Below are 16,089 nucleotides of genomic sequence, written 5' to 3' on the forward strand. Positions count from 1 at the left end.
CGCCCGCCATTGGCCGCGGTCCGGGGCGGGGGGGAACACGACCCGACCCGGCCCGGCGGCGCCGCGCGGTCCTGCCGCCGTCAGCCGCGGTGCGGGAGGGAGCGGCGGGGGGGAAGGCGGGTGGTGTGTCCCGCACGTCATATCAGCCGCCCGGCCCGGATTGGCTGCGGCGTCTCACCCGACTGGCCGCGGGCGCCCGGGCTGGCGCGGCGGCTCCCGCGCTCGGCACTCGCGCCCGGCCCCGCCCCGCCCGGCGCGGCCCGGCCCGAGGGGAGGGGTGGCGGAGCGAAGCGGCGGGCCCGGCGCTGCCTCCGGCCGCGGGTAGGTCGGCGGCGGGTAACGTGACACGCGTGGCTGGGGGCTTATAAACCTTACACGGGCCGCGGGTTGGCGAGCCGGGAAGGAGGCAGGAGAGCGGCGGTCTTTCGCCGACCCCACACGGGCTAAGGCGGCGGCGGGCGCAGCCCCCTGAGGTGAGAGGGCGAGGAGGTCCGCGTCCCTCGTGCCGGGTACACGCCGGGATGCGAACCCTGTCCCCGAGGGAGAGGGGACAGCGCGGGTCTGACGGGAGCGGCGGGTCCTTGCTGGGGCTCCGCAGCTGACAGGCCGAGGCAGCGCGGCCCGTGGTCCCCGAGTCACCCCGTTCGTGCCGGGCTCCCTCCTCCCCCGACCCGCCGGCTCCAAGCCGTTTGCCCGGTGCCTTTGGAGCCCTGGCGGAGAGGGTGGTGTGTGTGAGGGGTCGGGCCGTCCCGCGTTTGGTGTTTGACAGCCTGTCCCTGCGCGTGTGTTTTAGGACTGCGGTGAAGCCGATGCCCAGGTTGGAGAACGGCGGCTGGAGCTGTTCCTGCGCGGCCCGGGGAAGGCACAGAGCCCAGCCGGGGGACACGGCAGCGGGACTGGCCGCCAAGGTGGGCGGGATGCTGAACTCCTCCGGCTCAAGCCCCTCGCTGACGCTGGTGGGTACCGGAGGGCGCAGCCCCAGCACCGCCACCAGCACCACCAGCAGCACCTTGAACTGGAGTCAGCACCTGGTGCAGAGGAGCGTGGTCCTCTTCGTCGTCGGTGCTTTCATGGCCCTGGTGCTGAACTTGCTGCAGATACAGCGAAATGTGACTCTCTTCCCCGACGAAGTGATTTCTACTCTCTTCTCCTCCGCCTGGTGGGTGCCGCCGTGCTGCGGAACAGCAGCAGGTGAGTCTCTGACCTCCACGCGTGATTTAGCTTGGTTTCCTCCCCCCCATCCTCCCGTGGCGAGGAGAGGCGGTGGGGCTCAATGTGTGACCTTCGTGAGCCCTTCCATCGCACAGCGAGTGATGCAGAGTGTGCATTTGGGAAGGACGCGTGCCCACGCCAGCTTTATCCACCTGCGTGGATAACAGCTGGCGTTTCCTGCGTGTCTGAAGGCTCTTTCCGAGCCGGTGCACTCTGTACGTGTGTGAGGTGACTTTTATCCCGCAGCGTGAGCCGCTCCCCACGCACCTAACGCCTCGGTCCCGCAGGCACAGCGGGGTTTACCCGCTCTTCCCCCCCATCCCTTTAGCCTCACGGCGGGCACGGGTGGGCGGGGTGGGGCCACGTCTCTCCGCCCCTCGCCCGCCATTGGCTGATGGCGAACTGGTGAGTGGCGGGAGGCTCTCGCCATTGGCTGGCGGCGGGAACTGGCCACGGGCTGGGCCGAAAACAAGGAAGTCACGTGCGGCGGAGTTGCTCTCCTCACCGCCAGCACCCGTGTCAATACGGTGATACGGAATGTGTTAATTGAACCTCGTTATAAGGACGCGTGAATGGTAAACCATAACCTCGAATGATAAACTGCCTGGTAGATAGGTTGCCGTGGTTTATGCTCCAAAGTTCTTGTAGTGCTGTCACAGTTGGATTGAACTTTGGCATTTAGCTGTCTTCTTAAGCTGAAAGTCCTTTAATCAGAAGGATTAAACTGTTCCAGAATCAAATCTCATGTCTGCCTTGGAACAGTTCTTCTTGTAGCCTTCTGAGTATAAAAGTTCTTAGATGTTTAAGGGGGATGGGGGGAAGAGGGTAGGAAAGGACACACAGACACACACAGATGTTACAGATAGTTGAAGCAGCATGTCTAACGTTGGAGTAGGTGACAACACACGGAGTCACAAGGCTTAAAAAAGTGAAACTCATCTAGTGTTTGTGCTAGCAACTGAGCTAACACTAGTCTGTATTTTTCTTCTGCAACCAATCTGCAGACTGATAAAGCTAAGAAAATGCTATATGAAGATAAAAACATCGTGTGGTTAATAGTATAAGTAGTTATTTTTCCCTGACATAAGTAAGACTGATGGCAGGTGTTTCTCCAAGTTCGGCTCTGCTTGTTTGGTATCTAAATTAGCCTCTGAGTTGGCTGGGAGCACAGGCTGACTTACAGCCCAGCAGAAGGAGAGAAAGCAGTGCTGCCAAGAGACTTCTGCGTCCAGGCAAATATTTAATTCTGAGCCTGATTCACAGCTAATGAGTCAAGTTCATAAAACTCTCTGCCCTGCAAGCGAGCAATAAACATATATTCCATTCATAGCTGTAATTAAGCTTTTGTTACATCTTGTTATTTATTGGTACAAGCATTTCCTCGGGATGTCAAATGATACATGCTTATGGGAGAAAAGGACCTTGAAGTCAGATGCCTGACATTGCAGTATATATCTCTGCTTTAACAGTTCTAACAGAATATTGCTTGTTAGAGTAGATTTCTTTCCTAAAGTAAGGGAGTAATGATTGTCTTTTCTTCATCAGACTTACAGTAATATGATAAGCACCTCACTACTTTGTCAAGCACTTATTTGCCAAACTAATGTTTAATAATAATGAAGTAATCATTGTATAAGAGTTAGTACAAGTAGTGTTACTTCTCTTGCAGCTGTCGTTGGCCTGCTGTATCCCTGCATTGACAGCCACCTGGGGGAACCACACAAATTCAAGAGAGAGTGGGCCAGCGTAATGCGATGTATAGCAGTTTTCGTTGGCATTAACCATGCAAGTGCTGTATCCTTGAACTGGTTTATGTTGTTGCTCCATGTGCTTAGTTTGTTGTCATGAAAACAGTCTCTCCCATTCACATCTGGGAGAATTACAAAGGTAAGGATGGTGCTACTGGCAGAGAGGTAAACTTCTGAGAGACCTGCAGCACACTGCAATAGTTACTGTAAGATGGATAACAGGGTTCACTTAAAAGTATCTGGAACAGGGGAGGGATAGACATCATAGTATGTCTGATTTAACTGCAAGTATAACAGCATAAGTTGTGTTATTTTAATCAATATGTTCCTTGCGTCTTAACAGTTAACACAATTAACTGGCAACATACACTGAACTTCTCAGTAAGAGTGTTCTTTGTGTGAGATAATGATGGTTTCAGCAGAACACCTAAATCAGCGAGGATAACTGGGTCACTTGAGGTAAAAGTCCATAAAAGTTAGATATATTGCAATATAGCATATTCTTTAGATTCTCAATGTGATAAAAAATGTTGGTTTTGAACTCACTCTCCAGTCAAAGTCAACAAGTGCTATGATTGCTCTGGAGGTGTAACAGCCAGGTCTTTAACATATCATATTTGGAGACGTAGAACCATGCTCACTTTCAACTTGAATTCTCCCTTGTTCAGTTTCAGCAGCAGTGTGTCTGCAGATTTAAAAGGATTATCCTTAACATCCTTCTCCAGAAACTAGATTTTGCAAACAACGTCCAGCTGTCCCTGACTCTAGCAGCCTTATCACTGGGTCTTTGGTGGACATTTGATCGTTCAAGAAGTGGTCTCGGGCTTGGAATTACAATAGCTTTTGTAGCAACTCTGATAACCCAGTTTCTTGTATATAATGGTGTTTATCAGTAAGTTATGCTTTTAAAATGCTATTTCAACTATCATGTAATGACTGAAAACAGGGATGCGCAGGCAGTGGAAGTTAGGGATTAACACATACATCATGTTCTTATTAGACATTTTGATTGTCCAGCTGTTCCAGATGATCAGATTGAGAACTGGGGGTAGAAGGTGGGGAGTAGACAAATTTGGATGTATGTTGAAATGGTAACAGCTCAGCAAATTGAACTTCTGCTGGCTTGGTGTATCACAGAATCATGTCATAGAATGGTTTAGGTTGGAAGGGACCTTGAAGACCATCTAATTCCAACCCCTTGTCATGGGCAGGGACACCTTCCACTAGACCAGGTTGCTCAAAACCTCTTCCAGCCTGGCCTTGAACGCTTAATCTCATTAACTGGCTCTAAGGACAGAGAATTTCCAAACTTTGCTGGCTGGAATATTGGGGTTTAGAAACTTACAAAGTTAACAGACTTAATGGTCTCTCTATTCTTTCTCCTATGATACTGTTGTTTGGGTTTGTTTGTTTTGTTTTTTTTTGTCTGGGCCTGGGGAGAGAATTCTCTTATTATCATGTTAATAATATGTAAACTGATGATAATAACTTGTTTATAACTTATTTCCTTTTCTTAACTAGGTATACGTCCCCAGATTTTCTTTACATCCGTTCTTGGCTTCCATGTATATTTTTCTCAGGAGGTGTGACTGTAGGAAACATAGGACGCCAACTGGCTATGGTAATTACTCTATAATTAGCATTTCCTTTTACAATCCAAATACCTTGTATTGTTGTTAGTCCAAGAACAAACTATGGCTTTAAGGGTATGACTCAACGAATTGGCAGAGATAAATAGATATCTTCCCAAGAGTTGAATTGTAAGCGTCCAACCTGTGTTGCCAGTAGAGTGGGAAATGTCTTAGTGTTAGGGTATCTTCTGTACTTAACTTTTTCCAGCAACAGTCTAAATAAGACTAGAATGAGTATGCCGGTTCTGCTGAGAATCTCAGTCACTCCTGCTCATCAGTATACATCAGTATTTTGAATTGACATCTAAGGTAGCTCGAAAACCGAGGCACAGATGGGCTTTCTGTAATTACTTACGTGATAAAGCATTTTTGTTAGGTAGATGAAAGGAAATGTTCCTATATGTCATTGAATTCCACAACTCTTTATCAATTATGTTCTTTCTGGTCACTCAAGATGTAGCTCAAGTATCACTCAATATATGGGATAATATAGTATAAAATCCTATCTCATTTGCTAGGTTCTTAAGTAATTTTTTCTTTATAGTATACTTAAAGGTAAACCTGGGTGCATGCTTCCACTTCAGCCTAAGGCTTGGGTGGGAAAAGTGTTCTGACACTAATGCGTAGTAATAATACTGTATTGATTTCACATCTGTCTTCTTTGTTACATAAGTCCTTTATCCTGGAAAACATCTTTTAAGTATTTAACTTTTCTAAGGCTGCTGTGATTTAGGTGCCTTTAATTTTTACAGAAGGAAGAGCGTTTGTAGACTTTTGAGTTGCTGAAATACTAGTCTCTGAACTGTTTAGTAAGGGGAGGAGCTCCTTTTTGGGACTGAACAACAAATGAGCAAAAACCTAAGTCTAAAGCTGGCAGTCTTTCCTGGAGCAGGCTTTCTCTCTTCTGCCTAGCCTTGCAAACCCAGTGGATGGATGCTGATGTACTTCTAAAGTGGATAGTCTTAACTTGATGCTGCAGATGGACAGGCTTGCTTACAAGCTGGGCAAGAGAGCCATGTTGCTTGACCACCACTGGCTAACACTGAAGATCAATTTCTTTCATATTGATTCTCAGTTACACTAAATTAAGAGTAACCTCTTGTAGAAAAGGCTGTTTGAGAGAAGGAAAAAAAAAAGCATGGGCAAATCTGCTCCTGTTTTTGAGGATTTTCTTTGGTGCTGACTTGATACCAGGTTACAAGTTTTCTGGGACCATGGTCACAATCTTAACTTCACAGTCAATTTGGTTTGCTCTGAGGTTCTTTAAAACACAAGCTTACTACTGCCCTTTCAATTCCCAGTGGTGCGTAATCTCTGCATGTCTTTTTTCATAGGAGTACATGTATGAGGGTAAAAGCGGGTGTAATTTCTCTTACTAAACTTGCCACTCACATCAAGTAAAAAAGATATATTAATATACAGTTTTATTTAAGCTTTGTTATTGCAAACAGGGTTTCACAATAAAAATTTAGTTAGTTACATGCTAGGGTTCTGTATTTCACATTGGCATACACAGTACTTCAGTACTGCTCTGCTTCTTATGTTAGACAGCAAAGGAAGTGATCCTTAAAGGGCTAAAATAGATTTAGGCACATAGGATTCTTTTTTTCTTTGACTTCACCAGGCATCTCACCTGAACATAATTAAAATCAGACTGACTCCTGCCTGCAACTTCCTTGTCAATGTTGCCATCTTCCTTATAAAGAAAGAGGGAAGTTGGCAAGGCAAAGTATTCAGTTCTGGTTGTGGAGAAACATCTCTTCATTACTTAGTCGGGAAAAACTTGGAGAAGCCAAACATTTTCATAGGAATGCTTCTGCAAATCGCTGTTAAGCATTCAGCGCTGAAAGTCAAAGAATTCCACTTCTAAAATAGAATGGTAGCATCCAGTCAACTGTGTCTTTCCCCTATAAAGATGACCCAAAAGCATCTGTCTGTTTTGTTAGCTATTGTGAATGTGGCAAGAAGATGAAATGTTGTGCTTTTTAAACTAAGCCTGAATAAAACTCTTATTTTTGTAGCTGTATTCTCCTGCAGTTCCTGAGCTCTTTGGCTGCATGTGACAATTGCAGATCAAACAGTAGATAATTTCTGGGCAGGTCTAGAGTAGGACACAGCACCTGTGGAAGTTACTGTAGTAAAGTTGCCTCACTTCCTCCTCAGCTGCTGTCTAGCTTTTGCAGTTAGGAAAGGAATTAGAAGAAGCAGAATGAGAAGTGTCCCTGTGATACCCATTCCTACCCTGAGAAATGTTAGCTAGGAGATGCTTGCTACTTTTCAATCACTGGATTTCAAGTGATACTACATGCAGTAACTGCCATCAGCTCTCAGTGCTCATTCTAACACCTTAAGTTGTGAGTCAGTTCTGGGTTAAATGGATGGCAACAGTTCATTTTGAGTTGTAAGCCTTACTCTCAGTATCTGGCAAACTAGGGTGCTATTCAAAACTGGGACCTCAGAAATACTTAGTTTGATACTGCTAGGAGCTGTAGAACTGTGCACACATTCAGTACTTGTAAATGTATTTGCATTTTGACTCTAGAATGAGAACATACAATAAGCTTTTTTTAAAAGAAAAGTTGGTTAAATTTCTTACACTGGCATACTGTAGGGTTTAATATTAGAAAAGGGACTTGGGAGGAAATTAGTAAACCTGTCTGATACCAGACTTTGATTGGAAAATAAAGCAACATATGCTTGAAGACGGTTTGAAAGAGGGCTGTTAAAAAATTGAATTAGTGTCCATTTTCAGCCTAACTGAATTTGGTTAACTATTTAATCTTTGAAATAGTGCATAATGTAGTCACTTATCAGAAGGCATTAATATATATCATCTGTTTGGTTTCTTATTTTCCTCCATAGGGTATTCCAGAGAAACCACATAATGACTAAGTCTTTGAAGAAGAGAGCATGGTGCCAGTGTGAAAGCAACATTGCGAAGATGTGTTCCTGTTTTAAATTGAAGATTATTTAGAAAAAATAATCTCTTTATGGGCTCACTGCACAAATGACTTGTGGAAAAAATATTAATCCACTCTTAGAATAGCCAAGTGAAATTAACTGCTTATCTTGAAATCTTACCCTGATTTACCACATAAGCGTTTGCATATGGCTGTTCTCTGGAAGAGTTTAACACCAAGTTGCATACAACTGCTCAGGCTAAGTGGCAGTTTTCCAAGTATTAGATTCCAGTGTAAGTTATTGAGTCAGCTGCCGTATTTTAAAGCCTTGAAACTGAAATTTAATTACAAGCTCTTGTATCAGTGCCCAAAGGAAGTAGATCGATGGTGCTTAACAATGATGAAGTATGGTTTAATAGGAATAGTATTTATCAAAATCTTTTAAAAATAGGGTTATTTAAAAATAAGAGTGATCAAAACAGATTAAAGGCATTGCACTAATGCTTTTAGGAGTCTTATGAAGGAATCATGCCCTAACTTGTAATGCTGCATTAAATTTCTGTCTTTGATGGTAGAGAGGGTTGAAGGGACAAAAAGTCAGAAGTCACTTTAGTTTGGAATTTCTAAACTACTTCTGTACAATAGGTGAACAGTAGACAATCTTGTTCAAACATGAACTATATCAAGACATTCTGGCTAGAAATTTTATTACTTCTCAGGCTTGCAAGTTAGATTTGCAAGAATCGAGTTCTGGCCCCAATTCAGTAAGAAATTTCAGTGTGTGTGAGTATTCTTGCTTAATATTAGACATATGCTTCAGTATCTCACTGAGGTCTTGGATATCTTCAATGCCTGGTGTCACTACAAAATGTACATTGCAGGTCATTGGTTGGCCATTGAGTGCTTGCCCCCAAGTCCTTAGATTCATAGTTTTCTCCTAGAGGTGTCCTTGTTCCCCTTTCTGAGTCAGGGTTTTGACTGGAATGATTAGAAATGGAAGCGGGCCTAAAATGTGAGTTAAACTGTATGTGAAGAATAGTGAACAGCTTGTTTTCTTAGTTCAGTTTCTGAAGGAGATCATTACTTGTTTTTTCACAACCCTATTGAACTTGCAATCTGTGATTGCCTTCTTAAAAAAAAAAAGACAAGAAAAAAGTGCTTATGTCACTACATAAAACATTTGGTGTTTCTTAATACTTAGTTCTGGTGAGCACAACATATTCATTTGATAGCTTAGACCACAGGAGACCTAAGTAGCAAGTATTAGGTCTTAAAGTTGAAGTGCAATGTACAGTAAATCTGAGCCTCATGTTCTCTTCAATATCGATCATTTCTGATGAGAGATAAAAGAGAAGAGGGTTCTGAGTTCATTTCAATGCTGCATGGAGTCAAATGGAGCAATAATTTATTTAACTAGTAAAGCTAGTTTTGTTGTATCATTCATCGAACCCAAATTTTTAGAAATACTCCAATTTTGTGGTTATGGTTTACTTGTAAACTTTTATGTATTTGCCTTTTTGTATTATGCTTTTGTGTGTGTGTGTGTGCGCGCGCGTGCATTTCCAATCTTACGTGGCTTCAGATAAAATTACAGGCATCAGTCAAAGACTGACCCATCAAAAAGACATCAAGGCCAGGTAGCAGTGTTCTGGCTGCTTTCACTTTTCTAAGGGAATGCTATAACTGCTGCTTGTGCTTTTGGTGCTTTTTTCTGTAGCAGGAAAAGTTTAGCATAAAGTCTATATTACAGAGCAGACCCCAATTCTAATCTTGCTTTGGTGTAAATCAAGAGTAATTTCATTGATACAAGATCCTTCCTCAACTGTTTAAAACATAAATAAACACATTTTATAGGACTACTTGAAGAAATCAGATCCTTGGATCAGGACTGGATCAGCTCAGCTGTTTTAAGGAGTATGCTACCTGCTGGGGAAGACAGTTTTGTAAACATCTTGAAACCAATTTCAAAACGTTATAAAACCAGATGTAAGTAAAGATGACAGTGATCTCTATGAATATTTGATTGATAGAGAAGTATTTAAGATTTATTTGTAAAGATTGAAACTAAATCTGTATGTGTTAGACATAATGCAGCCAAAAATGTTCAGTCAAAAAGTTCGTTTTTTGCCAATATTTCTGAGTATCTTAACCAAAGTGATTTAAGTTTGGGAGAGGTGGGAAGGGGAGTGAAGAAAATTTGCACTATTCTGAATTTGAACACATAAATTCTCATTCTTACTGATAAGTTTTCAGCGGTGTGTTTGGTTTTACACTTTTTTTACTATTAAAGTTTTAAGATCAAGTTGTGTTTGCCTTGGGTTCTCTGTGTTCACATTATGCAGGAATCTTTCTTGAAAAGGACAGTTGTTATGGTTGCATAACAAATACTCAGTCATGCATACTCAGTGGTTTAAGAAAAATTCTAAACTGAACTTGGAGAGATGAGCTTTTAGAGGGGCTTCCACCGTGTGCATTACACAGTTGAAGAAAATCGGTCTTGCTGTTGTACCAGGAAAGTGGTGTAACTTTATGACTTAAGGTACTGAATCTTACTACTATTATCTTCCAACATTCTGAAATTCATAATCTGAAACAAAATATGGAGGCACCAGAGTAAATGTGCAAATTCCTGTTGTGGCTTGGTTACTTACAGTAATGATTACTAAAGTCCAAAGCATCATAAACAGTACAAACAGTGAGAATGGGTAAGCACAGCTGATGAGGCTAAGCAATTCTAAAACTGTTGCATCATCTGATTTAAGGTAGATAGCATCTTAGACAAAAAGTCCTCACTTTTACTGCACTAAAATACTTCAGACTTCTAGAAGCTACTATGTTTGTGGTGGAAGGATGTTCATACGAGTGCAGAGTCCGCTGGCTTAGCTGAAGAAGGTTTCGTTAGGAAGTTCTTAACTATTTTATTTTAAATAGCCTGTGTTTGCCTAACTTCTGTGCATGCTTCATGGCAGCTGAGGAGGTAGCTCTTAACAGCTGCAATCTGAGCATGGCTCACCTCCTTCAGGTATGTTGCTTGCCTTGAAACTGCTCAGATTTTCTTGAATTAAATACATATGTATGTATTTCATTTGTATATATGTAATACATATAAAAATATATATATTATTACTACATGCATAAAGAGTGTGTGTATATATATATATAGACATACACTCTTTTACACACATACACACATACACTCTTGTGGGGTACCTCCTGGCCTTTGAGAACTAGGACACGGTGGTTTCCTCTTGTGACAAGACAAGTGTGTACAGTTTCTAAAGAAAAGTCTTCCCACCAAGTGTGATGATTTGACCTGTGTGTTACTACTGCAAATTCCTTCAGTAGGTTATTCAGCCTTTGGCTTTAAGCATGGGGATTTGCAGGTGCTAAATTAGCCACAGGAGGGCCCATAGTCTGTTCTCTGAATACAGCTGAACCATATTGAGATGAATAATGAAATTAAGTCTCAATTGCCTTGCTGCGCATCAAAGTAGCAAAATTCGTGAGAACAAAGCATTACATGCTGGACTGATTGAACAAAGCATACTTTCTAGTGGAGATCACTGAGGTCCCTATCTTGGAAACCAGTAAGAGGTGGGGTGATAACAAGGTTGTTGGAATCCAAGATTCCAATAAAGGAAACTATAGATGGTGATTTCTCTGGGATAGTGAAATACTACATAAGTTGCCCCATGCATAGTTTGGAGTCATCTCCCTGCATCTAACTAAATCCTCCTGTTGTGCGGTGTCAATGCTGTCTTCATGGGCTACCGATGAGTCACATATGCCATAAAATCACAATCCTCATGCCTATCTGTGTGGTAATAAAAGTATCTAGTCTGCTCTGCTTACCTTTAGAAGGCAGAAGTCAGAGTACAGATGATATATTCTACAGTGTGTTACTGCACAAAAAGTCATAAAGGGTTTTTCAGAAAATTCCTGAGCACTTTTACTAATTACCTCTGTGCTCACTCACTGTAGAATCATAGAATAGTTAGGATTGGAAAGGAACTTAAGATCATCAAGTTCCCACCCCCCTGCCACAGGCTGGAACACTTCACACTAAACCGTGTCACCCAAGGCTTTGTCCAACCTGGCCTTAAACACCACCAGGGATGGAGCATTGACAACTTCCTTGGGCAACCCATTCCAGTGCCTCATCACTCTCACAGTAAAGAATTCTTCCTTATATCCAATCTAAACTTTAAGTTTTAACCCTTTACCCCTTGTCCTGTCACTACAGTCCCTAATGAAGAGTCCATCCCCAGCATCCCTACAGGCCCCCTTCAGATACTGGAAGGCTGCTATGAGGTCTCCATGCAGCCTTCTCTTCTCCAGGCTGAACAGCCCCAACTTCCTCAGCCTGTCTTCATACGGGAGGTGCTCCAGTCCCCTGATCATCCTCATGGCCCTCCTCTGGACTTGTTCCAACAGTTCCATGTCGGTTTTGTGTTGAGGACACCAGAACTGCACAAAATACTCCAGGTGAAGTCTAAGGAGAGCAGAGTAGAGGGGCAGGATCACCTCCTTCGACCTGCTGGTTACGCTCCTTTTAATGCAGCCCAGGATACGGTTGGCTTTCTGGGCTGCAAGCGCACAATGAAGCTGGCTCATGTTCATTTTCTCATCGACCAACACCCCCAAGTCCTTCTCCACAGGGCTGCTCTGAATCTCTTCTCTGCCCAACCTGGAGCTGTGCCTGGGATTGCTCTGACCCAGGTGTAGGACCTTCCACTTGTCATGGTTAAACCTCATGAGGTTGGCATCAGCCCACCTCACAAGAGTGTCAAGGTCCCTCTGGATGGCATTCTTTCCCTCCAGCGTATCAACCAAACCACACAGCTTGGTGTCATCGGCAAACTTGCTGAGGGCGCACTCAATTCCACTGTCCATGTCAGCAACAAAGATGTTGAACAAGACCGGTCCCAACACCGATCCCTGAGGGACACCGCTCGTTACTGGTCTCCAGCCGGACATTGAGCCATTGACCACAACTCTCTGTGTGCGGCCATCCAGCCAGTTCTTTATCCACTGAGTGGTCCATCCATCAAATTGATGTCTCTCCAATTTAGAGACAAGGATGTCGTGTGGGACAGTGTCGAACGCTTTGCACAAGTCCAGGTAGATGACATCAACTGCTCTACCCCTGTCCATCAGTTCCAGAGCCCCATCATAGAAGGCCACCAAATTGGTCAGGCAGGATTTCCCCTTAGTGAAGCCATGCTGGCTGTCACCAAGCACCTTGTTGTTTTTCATGTGCCTTAGCATGCCTTCCAGGAGAATCTGCTCTGAGATTTTGCCAGGCACAGAGGTGAGACTGACTGGTCTGTAATTCCCCGGGTCATCCATTTTCCCCTTCTTGAAAATGGGGCTTATATTTCCCTTTTTCCAGTTGTCAGGAACTTCACTGCATGACTACCCTCTTCTATCTTTTATTTCCCAACCCAGTGTCACCATTTTTTTCTTCCTTCATGCCCCTTCAGTTAAACAACCTCCTCCAGGCTCAACACTGGCTTCATCACCCTTCGGACCTTTGTTACCCCAAAGGTGGCTTGAAGGGCAGCAAAAACATGTGCTGGATCTGTAGTCTGCACACTGCATTTTCTGGACCTTTTCATTCTCAGGCTTTACTCTCAGGATATGTATTTTTTTTTCCCCTGTTTTCCTGTGTGTTTCTGAACTTCTTTTTGCGATGACAAAGCCAGCTTGCTGGAAGGACCCACTTTGGTGCCTGGGGGAGCAAGCAGGGAGCCGAGTTGTTCTGCAGGATCTCTGCCTTGTTCTGACAATTGCATTTCAGAAGATGTACTGAATGTTTTTGTTAAAAAAACAACCAAAATATCCCAAACTTATCTCCCCTGAAAGATCAGTTTTGCAGTGCCAGCTACATAGCTGTCATGTTGTACTGGAGACTGCTGTGGTTTCAAACAGCAGCTCTTGGAGATGGGATACCTCAGGCTGTGCGTTAACTCTGAAACCTACAAGCCATCATTCAGTTTTTAATACCTATTGCAATATTGCTGCTTTATAAAAAACAAGCTACTGTTGAATTTAATGCTATGTATAATTCGAACCTGGTGTCACCCAAAAGCAAGAAAACTTGCCTGTTATTCCTAATCAGTCGTGGCGTGCAGCTGGAAGACCAGGGGTGGAGGGTCCTTCTGTTGGCTTCTGTGCTGCTGAGCTCTTGCACCAGGACCCTGCAGTGTAGGAGTCTGGGCACTGCATGGAGCCATGCTGATGGGCTGAGCAACAGGCTCTGATTTCTAAAGGAAATTTGCTGCTGGTGGAAGAGGTGGAGTGAGCTGGTGTAGGAAGGAGGTGCAACAGCATCATGCAAGCCCACTCCAGATTTTGCCCAGCAAGGATCAGACAGCAGAGTGTGGAAGTCCCTGTGAAGCTAAGGGAGATTCAGAGCTGTAGCTAAGGAAGATTCACCAGGAATACATACCCTGGTGACTTACCCAGCATTAGCAAAGCGAACAGGGCAGAAATCTAAACTTCAAGGGCTCTCTTGGGCAACAGAGACCTTGTCCAGACAAGCAGAGCTTGTTCGCTTCTGTGCAGAGCTCTGCAGCAATGAACTTATTTGCAGCCTCTGGTTTTAAACATTTTTCCTTTCTCTACTGAAGCACACAGACAATGCAGTCCCTGACTAACCCTGATCCCAGAAAGGATTCAAACATGGGTCGTAAGGTGAAGTCAATGGGACTGGAGATGCACTGAGCATCACAACCAGCTCCAGGTCTGGAGTTCCGCTCACAGAAGTGAGCAACAACCATAGCAGAGCCACAGTGACTGTCATCTGTAAGGGCTGGAGGTCATCCTCCTACCAAGGTTCCCTTAGGTCATCTCCTAAGCACCTTGCTTAAGGCTATTTTGGAACAGGTTGAATAAAAACATCAGGAAAAGAGCCACACAGTTATCAGTTGGAAGCGAGAGAATATAGTAAAAGTATCTAATAGGATAACCACTCCTGATGATTTTACTCAGAATTTTATCAAATTTCTTCTTTTCATGCAAAGAAAGCACTCGGTATCACCAGAGTAGATCCATGGTGCCCTTGTTTAGTTTTTACTTAATCTTTACTCAAACAGCTTGCAGTGCTTCTGGAATGAGAGTCTGACCATAGTATGAATAAAACTTGAAGATACAACTTAGGGACTAGTGATTCTCTTGATGGAACTCAGTTGCAAAACACAGACATGACCACGACTTTAGACACCCCGGGGGATTCAAGGCATTCCTATGGGGCTGATAGATTTGGCACAGGAAACACATAGCCTCCAAGAGCAGCACCTGAAGGCTGCACAGACAGGATGTGGAATGTCTCAGTTAAAATAATCTAAATTGTAAAAGACCTTTAAGATCATTGAGTCCAACCATAAGCCTAACATTGCCAAGTCCACCACTAAATCATGTTCCTAAGTGACCCATCTTTTAAATACCTTCAAGAATGGTGACTCAACCACTGCCCTGGGAAGCCTGTTCCAGTGCTTGACAACCCTCTCTGCGAAGACATAACTCCTATTATCCAAACTAAACCTCCCCTGGCACAACTTGAGGACATTTCCTCTCATCCTAAAACAAGATTACACTGGTTTTGAACCCCACCCTCAATGTCCACTAATGCGTAAACCAAAGACAGTCAATAGCGTTTAAGCTGAGAAACACCAGGCTTTCAGGATTTTGCCAAACAATCAACATTGGAAGTAGACTCTGAAGCCAAAAATGCACGGGTATCTCAGCATCATCACACGCACATCTCATGGTCATGAGCACCCTGGAAGATGCAGCCAGGTGAAGGAAGTTTGAATGCAAAGTTATGAGGTTGGTAGAACAAGTAGCCTCACACAGGATCTGGTGAATGAGCTTTTCCCATCAGATCTGCAGTGGGACTTGGGGAAAGAACAGCTGCATTTGCCTGCCTGCTCCTTGGGCATGTTCCACCTGCTTAATTGAAGGCAGGTCCAAATGAGCCATCTGTTGACCTGGTTGAGGAATCAGAGCTTCCCATTAATTTAAAGATATTTTTACACGTTATTAAAGGCCTAGAAGGAAAGGAGAGGTGGATAAAAAACAACAGTAAGAAGCTTTGCCTTAGAGGCACAGGTAATATCTGTAACAGCTGCTACACCCTATGCCTAAGCTAATTGTTAAATGAGTCACTCTGGCAAAAGAAGCATTAATAAAGGGAAGCGAAGACTGAACATCTGGAAAATAATATGAAAGGGAAGAACTTTCATATTTTGGAACTCCTTGCTGGGTGGGAGCTGCTTGGGGAGACGGCTCTAATTGCTTGTCTGAGAGAATGAAAAGTGAATCTATTCCCAGTCTGAAATCAGCATCGCCATTGTGTTTTCCTCTCGGCTCTCCTGTCCCCATGCCACAACTGTTACGTGGGGTCCTAACCTGCAAAGACCAAGACACCCTCTTCATCTTTTGCACCTCATCCAGACAACAATGCAGGTCCATAAGGCCAGTGGTGTGCACCAGCCTCCCCAGGACCTGGTTCCAAGCTCAGAAGTTGGTTTGCACAGCTGAGTGCAGGATCTGCTATCAAAACAAGCTTATTCCAGTGGCACCTGTGTCTTGCTG

General features: G+C 44.0%; 1 protein-coding gene across 2 annotated transcripts; it reads left to right on the forward strand.

The window, feature by feature from the left end:
* The first annotated feature begins 229 nt into the window (after positions 1 to 229).
* On the forward strand, positions 230 to 9,793 carry INSIG1 (insulin induced gene 1). 2 transcript variants are annotated; one of them, XM_061474548.1, is made up of 6 exons: positions 230 to 321; positions 794 to 1,191; positions 2,882 to 3,006; positions 3,686 to 3,852; positions 4,482 to 4,581; positions 7,454 to 9,793. In XM_061474548.1, exons 2-6 carry the CDS (start codon positions 810 to 812, stop codon positions 7,481 to 7,483), a joined length of 804 nt encoding a protein of 267 aa, XP_061330532.1. In that variant the 5' UTR covers positions 230 to 321; positions 794 to 809; the 3' UTR covers positions 7,484 to 9,793. The 2 variants fall into 2 exon arrangements, with proteins under 2 accessions (XP_061330532.1, XP_061330530.1); XM_061474546.1 differs by lacking the exon at positions 230 to 321 and adding an exon at positions 328 to 473.
* The last annotated feature ends 6,296 nt before the right edge of the window (positions 9,794 to 16,089 follow it).

Source organism: Pezoporus flaviventris, unplaced genomic scaffold (genome assembly GCF_033815535.1).
Source record: "Pezoporus flaviventris isolate CSIRO_AGI_PZ_B2104156 unplaced genomic scaffold, CSIRO_AGI_Pfla_v1 ptg000079l, whole genome shotgun sequence".
Classification (NCBI taxonomy): Eukaryota; Metazoa; Chordata; class Aves; order Psittaciformes; family Psittacidae; genus Pezoporus; species Pezoporus flaviventris.

Excerpts from the sequence above, each read along its gene's own strand:
- INSIG1 (XM_061474548.1), top strand. The coding sequence starts at position 810 with ATGCCCAGGTTGGAGAACGGCGGCTGGAGCTGTTCCTGCGCGGCCCGG. Across the intron at positions 1,192-2,881 it reads GTGCTGCGGAACAGCAGCAG|CTGTCGTTGGCCTGCTGTAT; the intron begins GTGAGTCTCTGA and ends CTTCTCTTGCAG. Across the intron at positions 3,007-3,685 it reads GCATTAACCATGCAAGTGCT|AAACTAGATTTTGCAAACAA; the intron begins GTATCCTTGAAC and ends ATCCTTCTCCAG.